Raw genomic sequence first — 19534 nt, 5'->3', positions numbered from 1 at the left:
TACTTGTATTTTGTGTTTCTACTAGAACATTTTTACATGCTGTAATGTTAAAAAATAAACTTTATTTTTCTCATACTGTCGGCCTGAATATACCTGTATTTACCCTCTGTCTGAAACGCTCTGTTTTAGCGCATTTCAATGGAATTGCGATGAAATGGCATTGCACATTTAGAATATTTACGTTTAAAACGGTGTAATGGTCTAAATATTTGATATTTGTGACATCACAAATGGACAGAAATCCTGACAGCTTGTTTCAAACTCACAATTTCTGAATACGGTCTGCGTGTACTTCTCCGTATATTGAACGTTTTGATAGTTTAAAAGTATTTATACAGCACCTAGACCTGCTTTATAATCAAACGTAGACAGACATAGAAATTTCACTTTCTACAATAAGGGACCTTTAAAGGTACCATATACATGTAAACCATTATATTATATATAATGTATGAGCTTGCTGATTATGCCAACAGATTAAACAGTTTCTGCTCTTTACAGACAAACACTGTGATTATGTTATAGCAGCTAAAAGTCATGTGGCCAAATCTATGTTCAGACATTTTTTGTGACATCTTGTTTTGTCTGACCGACTGTCCCAAAGATATTCAATTTACAGTGATATAAGAAAAATAGCAAATCCTCATATTTGAGAAGCTACAATCAGTCAATGTTTTGCTTAATAAACAACTTACAAGATTGTCAAAATTAGCAATAGAGCCATGTGAAAGTGTGTCTAACCGATGTAGTAGAGGTCGTTGGAGCTGTCGTCGAAGTACCAGTCTCCGTTGTTGTTGTTGCTGTAGCTCAGCGGCGTCAACGAGCCGTTCCTCTCATCGATGATGTGGAATCTGTCTGGACTCTGGGTGAAGTTGTGGTTGATGATCACATATTGATCTGACTGCGAGAGGGGAAACAAACATCAGTACACTGTAAATAGGCAGAAAGCTGGTCTGATATTTGATGTACATCTACAGTATTGTCCCGTGATATCACATCATGTGTGGGATCTTTCACATACGCCAAAGCCGTAGAACTTTGCAGCATAGGTGATGTTGGTGATGTGATCCATATCTTCAAAGTACCAGTTGTACGTTTTTCTGGAGGGCAGCATGGCCATCCAGCCATACTTATGAGTCATTCTCTTCTTCAGATAGGGAATCACACTGGAGCCTGTAATAGTGAGTTTAAAAACAGCTTATATATATATACTCTTATATTACAGCAGATACATTTATATATTTAGTAATGCCTTACTTTAAACCCAATTTAAGCCTCGCTTCCACAGGGTTTTGTTTTGTGTCCGTAAATCCCTACAGCGTACTGATTACGACCCTTGGTGTTCAACACAAGTAAATGCATTTCTTTACGGAGAGAAACACCACCACAAATATGGGTAGCAGTTAATGCATAGATATAAAACACAGACTATTTTTACGCTGTCCAGATTAATGTTTGACGAGTCACATTTATAAGTTTTTCTAAGTCAAAAGTTGGACGGTTTCATCAGGATGGCCAACTTTGGGCTCCTGTGGCTTTCTCCCCCTTTAATCACAGATCCCCCCTCATGACGCACTGACAGCTTGGGACTCCTGTAGAGAGTTTTCCTTGTCTGAGACTTTGTGAATTATTTTTCAACTTTAGTTTTGAACCCGAACAATCTCTATCACATCATGTTGCTCGCCACACGCTATTATAATTAAAATGTGGAGCTCCAGAAAACATTTTGTCCAGGATGGAGACACCGGGTGAAAGACTGACAGAAACGGACGGTCCTGAGGGAGTTATAAGAGGAGCGAAAAGGTTTAAAGCTGAAATAGGCGAGATTGGAGAAAATATGATTAAAAAAGTTATTTTTATAAAACGGTCTAGAATTTCTAAAGTCTGAAAACAGAGCCATGAGGAGGTGCAGAAGTCTAGTTTTCTCTCAGAACATTTGAATTACAATATGCTGAAAGGTTATTATGGAATTTTTGCCAAATGATGCCAAAATATACTGACTACTGCCACTTTTAAGTGATTCACAATGTTTTGCCCACACGCCTGCTGATACGCAGAAGGAACTGTGTGGAATAATTAATCAAAACAACACGTTTCATGTACAAAAGCATAAACACCGGGGTTGGTGAAGTAAACATAACATGCTAACTTCCTGTAGCACACAGTGCATACACGGTCCGTCCGTAAACAAACAAAGAACATAGGAGGAGCTTCGCAACACATCGGAGACCACGGAGGTTCCTCCTGGAATTCCGGTTGACTCGCATACGTACACAGAGCTATGTGGAAACGAGGTGTTCGCATTTATAAGCAGCATATAAATATTTACAATGTCGTTGTACATAAATACAAAGACGTGTGTAAGTGTTTATTCGTGTAAAGGATTTGTCAACTTCTCCTATGAAACATATTTTAGATTATAACTGTGTAATAATATAAACTATAATCTCATTCATTATCTGTTTATATAGCATGTTTAATTTTATGCATAGCACATTGTTTGTGTTATATGCTACTTATAGCCTGTTTGATTCTGTTTTAGCAGTAGATGATTCATGACAAAGATCTACTGCACTTCCCACTAGTCACCAGTAGAGGTCAATAAAGATTCACAGATAAGTTTCTGCTTCTTCAACAACAAACTGACGTTTAAAAGTAATATGTATTTTAATACCATCTGAGTTGGTTAAGATGACATTCTTGGCTTTCAGAGAGGTCGGTAATGGGTTGTTGAACGACAAGCGATGGAAGTCGACGGTGTGGTCACACACGGCACCGGGGAAACCCACGCTCCAGTCGGCACTCTGGGAACAGTGAGCGGGGTCCAGCAAGGGGCTCATAGGCACGACTTTGTAGTTGATGTTTCCTGAAAACAAAGAAACACAGTGACACAGAGTTTAGTCGGATGCAGGGATGGAGGATAACGCTTGGTGCACACAGAGAACGTCAAGAGCACGTGGCGTCTGCGTGGCGTGGTGGCTGCGTGATTCACGCGTCGGGCGTTCACACCAGCTGTGTTTCAGCTGCTTGTCTGCTGCTGTCAGCTCTTTCTTTCTACATAGAGTTTGCCTTTTAATGGCCATTTCATTTCATTATAAATATAATTGATATTTATTTTAGACCGAGAAAACTTGTGGTTATTTGTAAATAATAGTAATAATTGACAATTAAAACGCCGTACTATATTCATTCATGGAGCTCTCCAAGTCACTGCATGTTCTAGAACACTGTCCGGCACATATTTCAGAATAAAAGTCTCATGTTAACAAATTAAGGAATTCTGCCCACAGAAAAACACTTGAGGGCTTTTATTTTGAAATGAAAACAGAAAAAAATAAGTCTTTACTTTTTACGTTTTTTACGGTGTTAAAAATAAGCCTTTACGTTTTTTAACATATTCTACAGATAGACATCAAAACTGTAGCAATGTAGCTGATATGACGTCAATATACAGTCAATAGATCACTTTCACTGTCTGTTGCTGCTGTGAGACGCGCGTCTCACGCGGGCAGTGTGGCTGCTCTAACCTGTTAACACAGACACCGAAATAAAAAACAAAAGGTAACGCAGCCGCCATGCTCTCCTGACGTTCCTGGTGTGTCCCGGGCTTAAGCCCCCCTATGTGGAGCTAAGATTAACCTGACTTTTAAAACCTGATATATGCTGTTTTATGGTGTTGCCTGACGTGGCTTCACTGTTTGTTAAATGAGCTGTTTTAGGCCTTTTTCAAAAATGAAACTATAGAGTGCTCCAGGGATGACGTATTTTTGTAGGCCAACCAGGAAGTTAGCATCGCTCTGGTTCCCTCGACAAAGACCCAATGGGATTGTTCCATTGGGTTTTGGATTATTGCAGAAAATAAGCTCTGTGGCAAACACACGTTTAAGATATTAAAAAATATATCTTCACACATGAACACCGTTTTTATGATTTTTGACGTGTGAATGAAATCGTCAGAAGTAAAAAGCTAACGTTAGGCTATAAACGAACTACACCACGGTCACATGAGCGCGAGTATCTCCCTTTAAGGTACATTTTGAACACATAAAAAATGTGATTAATTTGCGATTAACTATGGACAATGATGCGATTAATCGATTAAATACTTTAATTGATTGACAGCCCTAGTTTTTATGTTAGAACAAAATGTTAAAATCTCTTCAGCTTTTGTTAACCACAGAACTTATTTCAGACATCTAACTAAAAACCCGTTCAAAAACCCAATGACTTCCAGACGAGGGAACCGGAAGTGCTATAATGCTAACTCATTTCCGGGTTTTACGACGATTCCTGGAGCACTCTACATATTATTGAACTGTTTTCTTCAGTGGGGACCAACAGGCTCACAGTAGGGCTCAGTGTTACAGACAAGGTAGGGATGTCTTGTTGGTTTTAGCCGTGTTGACAAAAAGAAAAATAGAGAGTAACATCAGACTTAAAAAGCCAGATGGATCAAACATAATATGAAAAAGTAAGAAATATGTGTAATACATTGAAATAACAAACAGTAAGAGACTAAAGACTGAGTACCTGTGAGGGAGCCATCAATGTCCACCAGCTGCACCTCGTGCTCCCACCTGAAGCCGGCCTTGTGGGGTGAGTTGAAGTACTGGATACCACTAAACCGGACAGCCCAGCCACCACACCGATCCACACACGTCCCATCGATTCTGGCGACCCCGATGGCTGCGCAAGAGCCACGGTTGAAGTTGATGAACTTGGTGTTAAGGACACTCAGGCCGTCTTCCAACGGCGCGATGACACCTCGACGCGTGCAGTAGTTAGCTCCCAGTCCGAGCTCGTCCACGTGGCCCACGATGGTGCTGTTGGAAATCGTCGCCCCTCCCTCCTCTCCAAAGCCGCTCACGGCCCACTGCATGATGCGCTTGTATTCGATACCGGCTTTCTCATTGTTGACCATGACGAAGTTGTTGAACTGCACGGCGCCCACGTTGACCCCCTCGGCACCTTTCTCGCAGTTCCAGGTGGTGAGGTGGCGGAAGACGGCAGGCTCGGGGGTCGTAGAGCGGCAGCCTCCGTCCTTCATGGGGAAGAAGTCTTTGAAGATCCAAATGCCGAACCAGCCCTGAGAGTGCACCGTGTTGTTGTAGAACTCCCCGAGGGGAACCCTCTTCTGGCAGATGTTTCTGTCGTAGGACGAGCCGTCGGGGTGTTCGTGCATGCGGTACCAGAAGCCGAAGTGGGTGCCCCCCGCAGCGACGTTGTGGCGGATGACGTTGTTGGGATTGGTGACCCAGTAGGCGGCGGGGGTGACGTCGTCGTTCAGCAGGCTGGTGCTCTGTTTGACAAACACGGCCAGGTTGTACTGCAGGACGTTCTCCGTCTCAATGCCGTCCTCGATGAAGAAGGCCCCGCCCATGATGTCGTAGATGACGTTGTGCTCCACCAGCAGCCGGTGGGTGTTATGGATGGTTACGGCCCTGTTGAAGGTCTGATGGATAGCACAACCCCGCACGTATGACTTGAAGTCGATGTTTCCCATCAGATGCCAGTGGATGGGATACCGTCCCAGCCTGAAGGCCTGTCCTGCATGGAAGACCTGTGGCATAAAAACACAAAGTTTCATTTCATTTCTATTTGTGTAATTGGAAGGGCTGTCAAAGTTAACGCGATAATAACACGCCACTAATTTCTTAAATGCATTAACACAACTTTAATCAGATTTTTTAGGTTGTAGCGGGCTCAGTTTTAAAGCTAGAGTGAAGATACTGATATCATATGAAACTACAAAATTTAAAGAATCCATTGGAGGTTAAATAACGCTCCAAACTAACACTAAATTTTGGCGAGGAGAAACTGGCATGGCCATTTTCAAAGCAGTCCCTTGACCTCTGACCTCCAGATATGTGAATGTAAATGGGTTCTATGGGTACCCACGAGTCTCCCCTTTACAGACATGCCCACTTTATGATAATCACATGCAGTTTGGGGCAAGTCATAGTCAAGTCAGCACACTGACACACTGACAGCTGTTGTTGCCTGTTGGGCTGCAGTTTGCCATGTTATGATTTGAGCATATTCTTTATGCTAAATGCAGTAACTGTGAGGGTTTCTGGACAATATTTTTCATTGTTTTGTGTTTTTAATTGATTTCCAATAATAAATATATACATACATTTGCATGACGCAGCATGTTTGCCCACTCCCATGTTGTTAAGAGTATTAAATACTTGACAAATCTCCCATTAAGGTACATTTTGAACAGATAACAAAATGTGTGATTCATTTGCGATTAATCGCAATTAACTACGGACAATCATGCGATTAATTGTGATTAAATATTACAATCGACTGACAGCCCTAATAGATACATAAGTACATAGACCTATAAAAAAAAAAAAAAGCAGTGATGCATATAATTAGCTGTAAAGAATAAAAGAAGTTTCAGCTGAGAAAGTTTGAAGCATCTCACCTCAACATATTCCAGTCTGCCGATTGCGAGATTCTCATTTGGTCTGGGTGCGTGGAACATGATGCAGCCTCCAAACTGATCGCTGCCGATCTCCTCTCCAAACCTTCCTTGGAAACAGGTTTGGGTGCTGAATTCACCTGCAGCACCAGGAGACATGATGTTGTTATTATCTCAAAATAAATACAACAATGTAACAGGTACAAATGATGCCCAAAGTGTACGGGTCAAGCCTAAAATGCACATCATATTTTTTTAATGTACTGTTTTTGTGTCACTGTTGATTTCATTAAGTATATTTATAATTGAATAAAAAGATATTAATTTCCTATCATTTTTCTTGGTTTTAGTCACCTTGGGCTCTGGGAAGTTAGCAGGTTACTCGATAATGATAATAATGTTTGCAGTAGGTGCAGCCTTAACACATGGTGAGGAAAGGATGGTAAGTTTTTCATGTTTTTAAGGTGCTATTGATAACATTGATAACATTCAGCCACTAGATGTTGCGTCCTCCCTCCCCCGTTCCATTGCATTTATTTCACAAGTGGTTGCCAGGCACTTCTACCGTCAAATGCAGACAGTTTTTTCCATACTAACTGGCAACTTGATCGCTGGCGCCACAAGCGATACAACGTGATACCAACGTTGTTTTACTATTGGCTCACAAGCCTTGTTAGAACTGGGAATCAAATGTCAGATATCTCCCACAGAGAACAACAACAAATGATTAATTCAATCATAATGTGTTGACTTATTGTCTACACAGATGTAATCTGGTAGCTAACGTCATGATTCAGGGAGTTTTTTAAGAAAACGTTATTTGCTTATTATTATTTATTTATCAGCAGAAATAAAGCACATCAATTAACTTGGTATTCTTTTCTTGGAAATGTATTAAATAAATTAGCAGCTTTTGGGAAATAGCGGAAAATAATTATTAAATAATGTTTATATAATGAAGTAATTTTCGATTAATTTAGAGGTAAATATTTGGGTAATTTGGCAGTAATTCCAAAGAAATTTCAAATAGGTTACTTGCTAATTATCACCTAATTACCATGCAAACCTGTAAAATCAAGTGTTACCACAATTTTTTTAAATGATTAATTCACAATCATGTTTTTTGGGGGTTTTTTTTAAGGAAAAGCAATACTTTTATTCGGCACCTTTCTAAAAGTTCTGTGGATGTATTACTTTTTTAAAAATATTCATCTACATAAATATATTATCAATATAACCTTTAAGTTCAACTAAAAGATCAGTTTACAATTAAAAAAAATAATCTAGTAAACCCTTTCTAAACCAACTGGAAAATATCTACAATACATGTTGTTGAATCTGAACTTGTCGTCAACTTGAATACGTTTTACTTCACAGCAACACTCTGTCTCTCATTCTTTACTTTTACACGGCGTTTTGTGCCAAATGAAAGCAGAAAAAGCTGAAACACAGTACCTGTGTCAAAGCCAGCGGGGCAGGCTTCGATCGTGTCGTCCCATTCTTGGTGCTGGGAGCCTCGTACCACGATGTTCCTGGTGAGGAGACCCACCTCGGCTCGGCCCTCAAACACCGTACCGTCGGGCAGCGTGACGGTCACCCCGAGGTGAGTGTACTCGAGCGGTTTGGTCAGGGTTATGGTCTTGCCGTCGGCCGACACGGCGGCGATCCTCCTGACCTCGTTCTCTCTCTGGCTGTGCCTGGAAACAGAAATAAAGGATTTCTACCTGCACCTCCATCACATTGTTGTATCAGTGCCCCAAATTGCTCCCGAAGGCTGTGCCATCGGTGTGTGAATGAGTGAGCAAGTCCATTTACCATTTACCATTCAGTGTCGATCTATATAAAATATAGTAATACAGTAAACATGATTGGACCTCCCCAAAGCTTTGAAAAAGGGACTTAAACCAGCAGTAGGCACTATATTTTTGGCATCATTGGGCAAAACATTCCATAATAACCTTTCAGCATATTGTAATTCAAGTGTTCTGAGAGAAAACTAGACTTCTGCTCCTCCTCATGGCTCTGTTTTCAGGCTTTAGAACATCTAGCCCGTGACGGGAGACTTTGACCAATCACAGGTCATTTCAGAGAGAGAGCGTTCCTATTGGCTGTGCTGCGGCCATGTGAGCAGTGCTTGGTATTTCCTCAAGAGATCTCAACATGGCTGCTGGGTCACGAACTTTCTCATTTTACAGCTAAACCGTGCACTACAAGATGATTCTGAGAACATTTGAGGAGAGAAATAGGCATTGCAGTAACAGAATATTGATTCATATTTGATCAGCGCTGCCTAATTTGACCGTTTGATCGGAGTTCACAAGTGATTGACTCGTGGATCTCATAGACGGCAGCTGGACGGATGACTCCAGATCAGCTCTGACTGGTTGTTTTCTTCTGGTCTGTGAAATCTTACAGGTGCCGTTAGGAGCACCGAAGGACACCGGAGGACACCGGAGGATACAGAGTCACATGATTTTTTTATACCTTAAAAGGAGTCAAATGTGTTCAAGGTAAATATGTTTTCCCTTTCAGTAGTGCTTTTTTTGTGCTGCACTGTTGAGATTTATTTCAACTTCACAGGATTAGGTTACTTTATAGGATTTGGTTGATGTGAGGTATAATCCTGACATCTTGTTGTCCTAAATTTGAAGGCTCTTAGCCAAACTGTGTGACATATTTACTACATTTTTTAGGTTGATTATTAATCATTGTCACTAACGTTACATACTGTAAGGCCTACAAAAATGTTTGACATTTGGAGATTTCTATAAGAATTGCATTTTTCGGCGATTGGATGGCGAGCACTACTGTTCTGGAAACTGCTCAGAAACCCCCTTATTGTCAATCTAGCTTGGAAAGCCATCCATCCTCTGAATGCTCTAGGTCTCTAGTTTGTGGCTGTAAAGTTTCATGAGGCTGTGATTATCCTAGAGGTCACCACAGGTCATTTTATACAGTGATGTTACGTTTCAAAAAATGGTCTCAATACAGGGGACTAACATCATCACACATTAATACAGTTGGGCTCAAACTGCATGTGATTATCATAAAGTGGGCATGTCTGTAAAGGGGAGACTCGTGGGTACCCATAGAACCCATTTTCATCTAGATATCTTGAGGTCAGAGGTCAAGGGACAAGAGGTCAGGTCAGTTGTTACCAATGGATTCCTTAGGTTTCATATGATTTCTGAACCTTTACTCTACAGTCACTCTAAAACTGAAACTACTGCAGCCTCTGAAAGACCGTACAGTCGATCGATCCCTCGGGTCTCAGGGGGTTAATTGATTTAGCTACCGCCTTATGTATGTGTTATAACAAACTCAATTTCTACAATGTTGGAGCATCAAAATCGATTTTTCAAGTACAGGAAACAGGAAAAAGTGGGTAAATTAGCAGCTAGCTGTAGCTAGCCGGAGTGCAGTCACTGCTGTTTGGGTCTACATGCTGTTGTTTTACACATAAGTGACACATTTCTATAGCCTAATCATTTTGGTATGGTAAGGTAAGGTGTCAAAAAGATTCAGATTATTGTCTTAACTCAATTTTGATCTAATATGTAGTTACTGCTTTAAAAGCGTTTCCTAAATAACTTTGGTTTCTGCTTCGACAGGGGTGAATTCCAGACTGTACCTGTGGCCCGTTGTGGCGATGACAATTTCATCTCCAGCTTTCCACGTCACCTCCTTCATCAGAGTCAGTGTGACGGAGCCGTTGGTTGCCGTCTGGGCCAGGTGGGTCCAGGGGACAGGAACTGGAATACCTGGACAAACGGGTTGTCAACAATGGAGGACAGGTGAGGTGTCACTAATAATGACATCCCTTCAGGACACGCGACTCAAGTGACCCTGTCAGCTTACCATTACGTGACATAATGACATGTAATCAGGGGTTTTTGGAATACGTGGGACGGGACTGTTTCAGTTTTCTGATGCTTAACGTGGATGACTGTAATTCAGTGGTGGGAGAAGTATTCTGATCCCTACAGTTTTTCTCATTCGCTTTGGCTCATTTTTCAAAACAGTCTTAAAGGTCCCATATTGTAAAAAGTGAGATTTTCATGTCTTTTACATTATAAAGCAGGTTTAAGTGCTATATAAATACTATTTACCTATCAAAACGCTCAATATACGGAGAAATACACTCAGCCTGTATTCAGAAATTGGGCGTTTGAAACAAGCCGTCAGGATTTCTGTCCATTTGTGATGTCACAAATATACAATATTTAGATCGTTACACGGTTTTAAACGTAAACATTCTAAATGTGTCCCAGTTTATTTCCTGTTGCAGTGTATGTGAATGACATCAGCTGACAGGAAGTAAACATGGACCTAAGCTGTTGCCTAGCAACGCAATTCCATTGCAATTCCATTGCAATTCCGTTGAAATGCACTAAAACGGAGCGTTTCAGACAGAGGGTGAATACAGGTATATTCAGGCACACAGTATTTTTTTTAACATTGCAGCATGTAAACATGTTCTAGTCGAAACACAAAATACAAGTATGAACCTGAAAATGAGCACGATATGGGACCTTTAACATTCTCTAAACTGTAAGTGCAGTTGTCACAACTGTTTGATGGGACAACACAACTATATTGCATGTCTACCAAAGGTAGTAACTCACCCAAAACACTTCATTCATGTTTCAAAAGCTAGTTATTGTGTCAGTAAATTGGTCAATGGCGCCAAAATGAATAGTTCTGTCATCGTGTGCGCCGTACTGGTCAACATGTTTAGATGTTTTTTCACCATGGCAGTCAACCCTGGAAATGTTTTCTAATATAAAAATCTTTGTTTTGTTCTACTTCTTTTTTTGTTGACACTGGCTGCTTTCTGTATTATACAAGAATGTCAGTTTTGTCCTGCTGAATGCTGTTGTGTGTCGCACTGAGCTTTTTAGATTCACATTTCAACAACAGGGTCAAATACTGTTATAGTTACTCAGAAAAATTATATGCACATTTGTATGTTCTCAGTAAATTTACAGTATTTGTGTAGCAATGTGTAACATGTATTATAAACAAAAAAATTCACTCTTATGTTAAGTCATATTCAGTGAACCGAAATGTTGCCACAAAAAGTCATCTATGCCAAAAAACAACAACCCTGCAGCAATGAAGAAACCTGCAGTAGTTCAGCTCAAAAACAACATATTGTGCCTCCTTGTCATAGATATTAATGTAATATACATGCATATCTGACACATTTTGATAACTGAATGAATCATTTGGCATGTGACGGCTCAAACGATGAAGGAATGTTTAGAAGTTGTGAAGAGGACGACGGTTTCACTGAGATTCAACTCATCAGTTTTGATCAGCTAGACATTTAGTGGTTACTGTACTTACTCTTTTGCACACAAATGCCAAAACACGTGCAATTTGCTTGAATGAATGGAAAATTTGAATCTGTTGTGAACAACAAACTTATTATTCAGAGATTTGAAATTATTGTTTTGAAAAAAATATATATTCTCATTCAAGAATTGAGCAAAAGCGAATGAGAACAACTGTGAGTAAAAGTACATCATCATCAACATATACATAAAAATGAACATACACTAGAGCCCGTTTCATAGTGTGATATATATCATATATTATCACTGATGCATTAATGTGTAAGCAGCATTTTTGTTGTAGTTGGATGAGGTGGAGCTGCTTTTATCTACACTAATCTAAGCGGCTTCATATTTAGCGTACAGACATGAGAGTCTTATTGATCCTGTCATCTGTTTGAATATGTTTGTGTGTATTTTTATACCATGCAGGTCCAGCACTCCCTCTCTGACAGCCAGCGTCTTGGTTCCATAAACAGGAAGTTCTTGTGAGCGCAGGTTTCCATGAAGCGTAATGATGGCTTTGTGCTGGAACGGCGCCCCCTCCTGGCCGATCTGGAGCAGCCCGCCGTCTGTGATCAGGATGTTTTCTGCCTGCAGCTCGATGTCCGCTTCGTCGAACACCAACGTCCCTCCTGAGGACAAAGAAACAGCGAGTTACAAACTCAATACTTGTGATAAAAAAGAGTTCTGTGTTTTATGTTCTTGTATCGACCAATGACTGTATGCGAGGCCCTCAAGCTCGTCAAGTTTGAATTTTCCCAAATATCTTTTCATTTTAATATATTATCCTATTGATAGATGTATAAATAGATAGATAGATAGATAGATAGATAGATAGATAGATAGATAGATAAAGTACTTTCGTATATAAAATATATTTCACATCTTTAAAGGTCTTCAGTGATGGGAAGATGAGAAAAAAAGTAAGAAAAACATGCAGATAAATAAAAATCCAAAGGCTTCTCTGTATCATTACAAATACACAATGTCTGCATGTAAAAATGTCCCAAACTCCCCATGATGAAATCCTTTTTGTACCTTGGATGAGGAGCATTTTCAGCACATCGGTGTTGGTGTCCAGCAGGATGGTCTGGCCTTTAGTGATGACGGCAAACGAACCCTTCTCGGGTGGAGACAGACCGCCCCACGTGAACCTGGACGACCACACGTCAATGTAGAAGAAGTCTGCATTATCCTGAAGAAAGAGACAAATACTGGATTAAGACAAACATGTATTATAGAGATATGAAATCTCATTACATGTGAAACCAACGTGACACTGTGTCAGGGGGGATCTGACCCTCCTCTCGTACCATCTTGGCGATGCCTCCGTCTCCGATGCTGACTCGGACTTTGGTTTCTTGAGACTGTCGCTGAGAGTTCGTCACACAGATGATGTGTGTGTCGTTGACGGACTGAACGTCACACACGGAGCCGGCGATGGTCACATTGACGTCGTTCATGTTGGTGCTGTAAGGTGGGAAAGTGAGTGAACGTGATGAGACTCAATGAGGTGGGAACGAGTGAAATGAAATAATACAATACAGCAAGGGGTGTAAGAAAATACCGATACACTTATCATATCACGATATTATATTTTGTGATTCTGTATCGATTCTCAAAAACACTTGATTTTAATTTCTAGTTCATTTTAATTAATAGTTAAAAAAAAAAAATATATATATATATATATTTACATTTATTTATTTACTAAGTTATTTACCTAAAGAATCCTCCAAGCATATTTAATTATTTATTTTTTACTGATACAGGCAAATGTTATTTCCTTTGCTCAGATTGCACAAAAAGTAGTGCTGTGATGTTGGATGTTACAGAGACTGTGATAAATGCAAATACAGATCCAACTTTTTATGCATATGGCAGTGCGTTCTTTATACTATGACAGTTTTCCTAAAATTAAATTTAAAAAAATCGTAATATATCGCCTTGCTTTCAGTTTCGCAATATCTTGAATGGTAACCCCTGTATCATGATACGTATCGTATCACCAGATTCTTGCTAATACACAGCCCTAACATCAACTGATAGATAAACTAATTGATGAATAAATAAAATAGATGGATTAAATAAGAGATTATATTATACATTGTATTGTGACATACACATGTTGAATGAAATAGGAGATAATAAAATATTTAAAAGATACAATAACATATTTAATTGTAACATGATATACCTAAATACTATAATGTACCGAAACACAGTTAAATCTCACATGTTATAATTTTATATAATTTTATAAAGGATAATATAAGACAATAGTATGCTAACAATATACACTACTATTTGATCTACTGTAATATAATATATTATAATCTTGTAAAGGATAATATAAGACAATAGCCTGCTAACAATATACGCTTCTATTTGATACTGTAATATAATATATTATAATATGATATAACATAACATAACATAACATAACATAATAAAATAATATAATATAATATAATACAATATAACATAACATAATATAATATAATATAATATAATATAATATAACATAATATAACATAACATAATATAATACAATATAATATAATATAATATAAATTAATGATTGATAACAATATACATTACTATTTGATATACTGTAATATAATATAATATAATCTTGTAAAGGATAATATAAGACAATAGCATGCTAAAAATATATGCTTCTATTTGATATACTGTAATATAATATAATATAACATAATATGATATAATATACCTTACATCAACATAACATATCATACCACAATATATATAGTTGATATACAATAACATATTTTACTCTAACATGATATACCTCTATACTATAATGTACCGAAACACAGTTAAATCTCACATGTTATAATGTAATATAATTTTATAAAGGATAATATGGGACAATAGCATGCTAACAATATACACTACTATTTGATCTACTGTAATATATATAATATAATATAATATAATGCAATAGCATGCTAGGTAACAATATACACTACTATTTGATATACTGTAATATAATATAATATAATATAATCTTGTAAAGGATTATAAACGATTATATACGACAATACCATTATATATATATATTATATACCAATATATATATATATATATGTATGAATATAATATAATATAATAAACCCTGTGGTATACCCTATACTATCATACAACATATTATATTACATTATTTTATAATAGAATATTATATTATTACAATGATATCAAAAATATCATATCATATACTAAAATTAAATCAAATAGAAGGGAATATATAAAATGTACTAACATACTGTACTTTCACATAATATAGCTCTACACTATAACACAGTTTTATCTCATATGTTATAATTTCATGTTATAACATAATAAACATGGTACATTACTCTATGGAGGTATATTATGCTAAAGTATGGTATGTTATAGTATCATTTATGTCGTTCTATGATGTCTCGATATAGTCCCCATTGAAACTAGATGATATAATGCTGTCTGCTGTTCATTACAATGTGTTGTTAATGGGCAGTATGAGGTGTCTCATTTTGGGTATTTTGTGTATAAAACTGTACATTGAAGCTTTATTTTTGACACTATTGATAAAAGATGTCCCATGAAACGAAACCACTTATGTAATGTAATGTTACGTAAGCTGAGTGCTTTATTCTTAACCAGTGGTGTATAATCTGGGTGTGTCTCCCCATTGTGTCCTCTGCTCACTGCAGAGTCTCTTCCTTTACTGCACCTGAAACCGGAGCCGCTGATTGTGAGCCGGGTGCCTCCAGCGGTTCCTCCCCTGCGTGGAGAGACCTCCGTGATCACCGGAGTCAACTCAGATTTGTAGGTGTAGCCATTCGATATGTTGACGGCGTCCAGCTGGTTAACGACGGCAACCACGCAGCTCACCGCCGGCTGAGTGGCTGAGAGCGGACGGGACAGACAGACACAACAAACAAACAAACAAAAGGACAGAAGGTTCAAGATGCGTGCTCAGAGTTAACAAGCCGCCTTAGATCTCTTATCGTCCGTGACAAGTTATCTGTCTTATATGACACGTCTGACATTTTCTCCTGTGATGAATGGCTGTCAACATTCCTCTGAGGCGACGTTTGTCTCCATTAGAGCTTTAAAGAGTCTAAAAATGGCATAAACCAGGAGGATCACATTTTTTACAAAGTATTGAAAAACATTTAACCACTTGACTTTTCCTAGAAATGAGGAACGCTGTTAGTGAGAGGAGGTAATCCTACAACTAGGGCTGTCAAAGATAATGCCATAATAACGCGTTAACGCCACTAATTTCTTTAACACACCCCGTCATACTAGCTTTTCAGGAAGGAGGTGAAATGACGCTACAACCTTACGCTAAAATTTGGCGAGGAAAAACTGGCATGGCCAGCATGGCTTGAGTTTGCCATGTTAAAAAATGATAAAACAAAAAGGAAGCCATGCTGTGATTTGGGATCAAAACCTTTTGACATTTGGAGATTTCTGCAAGAATTGCATTTTTCGGCAACTGGATGGAGAGCACTTCTGTTCTGGAGACTGCTCAGAAACGCCCTTATTGTCAATCTAGCTAGTTTCATATGATAGCTGTACCTTCACTCAAGCTCTAAAACTGAACCTGCTACAGCCTCAGACAGTAAAGTCAGTCGGCAGGCCTCAGGGGGGGTCATAGTCTTATCGTTTTGTTTGATCGGAGCGGATTATCGCGGTGAAATAAAGTAAAGTAAACTCACCGTTGATGGGCGGAGACAGGCAGTACAGATGTGACGGCGTGGACATCTCTCTGTCAACTTCACACTCCTCTCCGCAGACGGTCACGGTGGAGTTGAGCGGGTCAAACCCAGAACCCTGCACCGCCAGCAGAGCGCCGCCGCCACAGCTGCCTGAACCAGCGACGAGGGAGGGGAGAATTTATTCAGTATGATGATATTGATCCTGCGTTGTGAGGCTTCACGGCAGCAAAGACAACAAGGAATACAAGGATAACATGTACATACTGTATATCTGAGAAAGACCAGACAAGTCTTACCCTCGCTGGGCTGCACGTTGCTCAGAGACAGCTCGTACATGAACATGACAGTTGACTGGGCGTGACCTTTGACCTGGTGATGCAGCACAACTGGGTACGCCCCCCCTGGGTTGTCTCCTGCGGTGCACTGAACCTGTGTGTCAGAGACCGTGGACACGACACAGGGGACGTGGTTCATGGTGGCAGAGACGTGTTGAGAGTCGTTGCCGAATCCTGAACCGGTCAGTGTGACGACCGCACCGCTCGGCCCTGTGGGAAATAAATGAGAGGAAGGTTCAAATTTAATCGTGAGGCTGAAAACATTTTTCAAGGTTGATTGATGAACGGAACAAATGCCATCCCAAATAAGGTAGCAACCTCTCCTCCCGACCAGAATTCTTGTTAAGGGGTGGTGTTACTATGACTACAGGATGCAGAGGACCATAGTTACCAGTGGCGGGGCTGATGGAGCTGATGACAGGAGTGTGGGCTGCTGAGTAGGTGAAGTTGAGAGGAGGATACTGCACCGAAAACACCTGGACGTTGGCGGTCACCAGCCCCTCGCTGTGAGGAGGCGTCAGGCACCGAAGCAGACCCGCCGTCACCTCCTGGATCCTGCAGGGCTCTCCGCCGACCGTCACGCTGGTGTTCCCTGGAGCGAAGCCGTTTCCAGTGAAGACGAGAGGGGTTCCTCCCGCCAGGCTGCCGGCGTCGGGGTCGAGGGCGGCTTGGGCGCGGCTGCTCAGGGTGACGGAGCCGGATGCGAGGCCTTTACTTCTCACAATCACTGTGACCGGGTGGTCGCCCGCAGGCAGAGCGTTGACGCTCAGCGTGACATTGCTATCGGTCACGGCGGTGACTCCCAGCTCTGAGGCGCCGGCGAAGACCACCACGTCGTCCACGCGGCTGCCGAACCCCGAGCCGGAAACGGTGACGGTGGTCGGACCGCTGATGCCGTCGGGGGAAATGCTAGATACCGTGGGAGTGACGGAGGAAGAGTACTCAAAGGAGCAGTTTGAATGACAGGAGCTCTGGATCCTGCCCCAGTGGTAGACGACATCACCGGTGTGCGGCTGAGAGGGAGCGGTGTCACAGGTGATGCAGGTGTAATTGACTGACACGACATAGCACGGCTCGCCGGCTATGGTCACCTGGCCTTCGGCGAAGCCGGAGCCGTGGACGAGCAGCCGCGTGTGGCCGGTGGGGCTGCCGACGGGGGGCGAGACCCAGTCGACCACAGGCAGGACCACGAAGCGGCGGCCGAGCTCGTCCGGTACGGCAATGACGGCGTCGCCGAGGTTGTTGACTCTGACGGCTACGGGGTGAGCGACGCCGACGGGAAGTCCGCTTCCGCTGCTGAGCCGGCAGTTGATCTCAGAGTGAGAGCTGTTGATCACCTCACAGGGCTGATCTCCCACCGTCACCTACAGGACACAGAGACAACAGCGTCACTACAAGCTTTCACTCTCACAGTTTAGCTTCAGACAACACAAAGATGACGAGGCATCTGGAGGAGAAAGATACTATAAGATAAAACTCTGAAAGCAAATAGCAGCAGTAGTTGCAGCTGTGCAATAGCAGTGCTATTTGTCCTTTTTTTTGCATCTAATTGTAATTATCATTGTGGCAAAGTATAAATGCGTCGGTCGTGAGGGGTGAGAGTCAGCCTGAGCTAGAGGTGTTTGTCAGAGTGCCACTTCTATCCAAACCTCCCAAAGGTGATTAAGAGAGAGGAAAGGGAAACATGGATTTGGTCAAGGAGGGAGAGGGAAGAAAAAATGTGTCTACTCGTTTATATAATAACCTAATTTTTCATTCAATTTTTTTCTCATGTATTTTCAAAACTGACATTTAGGAGAGCTTTATTCATTATTTTTCATGACATAACCATCAGAGCATCCTGTCACTGCATCCCAAAATAAATGAGTTTGAGCAGAGACCCCAGTAACACTTAAAGGTCCCATATTGTAAAAAGTGAAATTTTCATGATTTTTACATTATAAAGCAGATTTAAGTGCTATATAAATACTGTTAAACTATCAAAACGCTCAATATACGGAGAAATACACACAGCCCATATTCAGAAATTGTGCGTTTGAAACCAGCCATTTCTGTCCGTTTGTGATGTCACAAATATACAATATTTAGACCATTACACGGTTTTAAACGTAAACATTCTAAATGTGTCCCAGTTTATTTCCTGTTGCAGTGTATGTGAATGACATCAGCTGACAGGAAGTAAACATGGACCCAAACTGTTGCCTAGCAACGCAATTCCATTGAAATGAGCTAAAACAGAGTGTTTCAGACTGAGGCTAAATACAGGTATATTTATGCAGACAGTATGAGGAAAATAAAGTTTTTTTTTAACATTAAAGTATGTAAACATGTTCTAGTAGAAACACAAAATACAAGTATGAACCTGAAAATGAGCACGACATGGGACCTTTAAATTTAAATCCATTTAGATATATGAACTATAAAAAATGCTACTAACCTCGTTAGCGCAGGCGGTGTCTCCGAAGCCTTGGCCCTGGATGTGGATGATCTGGTGGTAGGAGCCCTGGTTGGGGGAGATGGAGTGGACTGTGGGGGTGGAGCAGGCCGAGGCGCTGAAGGAAAGGCCGCCCGAGGTCGCGTTGGTCTCTGGGCACTGTGGGGAGGCGACGCACTGCGAGGCCGCTCTGGAGACGCGCCGTGAACCTGGAGGGAGGGGAGAATCTGTTGATCATATTAAACTTGGAGTTGTCTTTATTTGGA

The 19534-nt window shown here is 40.6% G+C and overlaps 1 protein-coding gene across 1 annotated transcript in view; it reads right to left on the bottom strand.

Moving 5' to 3' along the window:
* pkhd1l1.1 (PKHD1 like 1, tandem duplicate 1) overlaps positions 1–19534 on the bottom strand; it is a 79345-nt gene that overhangs the window by 24427 nt on the left and 35384 nt on the right. Inside the window, exons 38-52 of the mRNA XM_037795502.1 lie at positions 19272–19477; positions 17226–18198; positions 16796–17044; positions 16500–16649; positions 15506–15680; positions 13083–13239; positions 12808–12964; positions 12192–12401; positions 10062–10191; positions 7886–8127; positions 6434–6570; positions 4531–5560; positions 2675–2866; positions 1022–1173; positions 742–901 (exon numbers count right to left, since the gene is read on the bottom strand). Of these exons, the coding sequence (XP_037651430.1) occupies positions 742–901; positions 1022–1173; positions 2675–2866; positions 4531–5560; positions 6434–6570; positions 7886–8127; positions 10062–10191; positions 12192–12401; positions 12808–12964; positions 13083–13239; positions 15506–15680; positions 16500–16649; positions 16796–17044; positions 17226–18198; positions 19272–19477 (4320 nt within the window). The remainder of the gene's footprint in view (positions 1–741; positions 902–1021; positions 1174–2674; positions 2867–4530; positions 5561–6433; positions 6571–7885; positions 8128–10061; positions 10192–12191; positions 12402–12807; positions 12965–13082; positions 13240–15505; positions 15681–16499; positions 16650–16795; positions 17045–17225; positions 18199–19271; positions 19478–19534) is intronic.

This window comes from Sebastes umbrosus, chromosome 15, assembly GCF_015220745.1.
Source record: "Sebastes umbrosus isolate fSebUmb1 chromosome 15, fSebUmb1.pri, whole genome shotgun sequence".
Lineage (NCBI taxonomy): Eukaryota > Metazoa > Chordata > Actinopteri > Perciformes > Sebastidae > Sebastes > Sebastes umbrosus.
The sequence above is the reverse complement of the archived record's forward strand: the minus strand, read 5'-3'. Positions and strand labels throughout refer to the sequence as shown.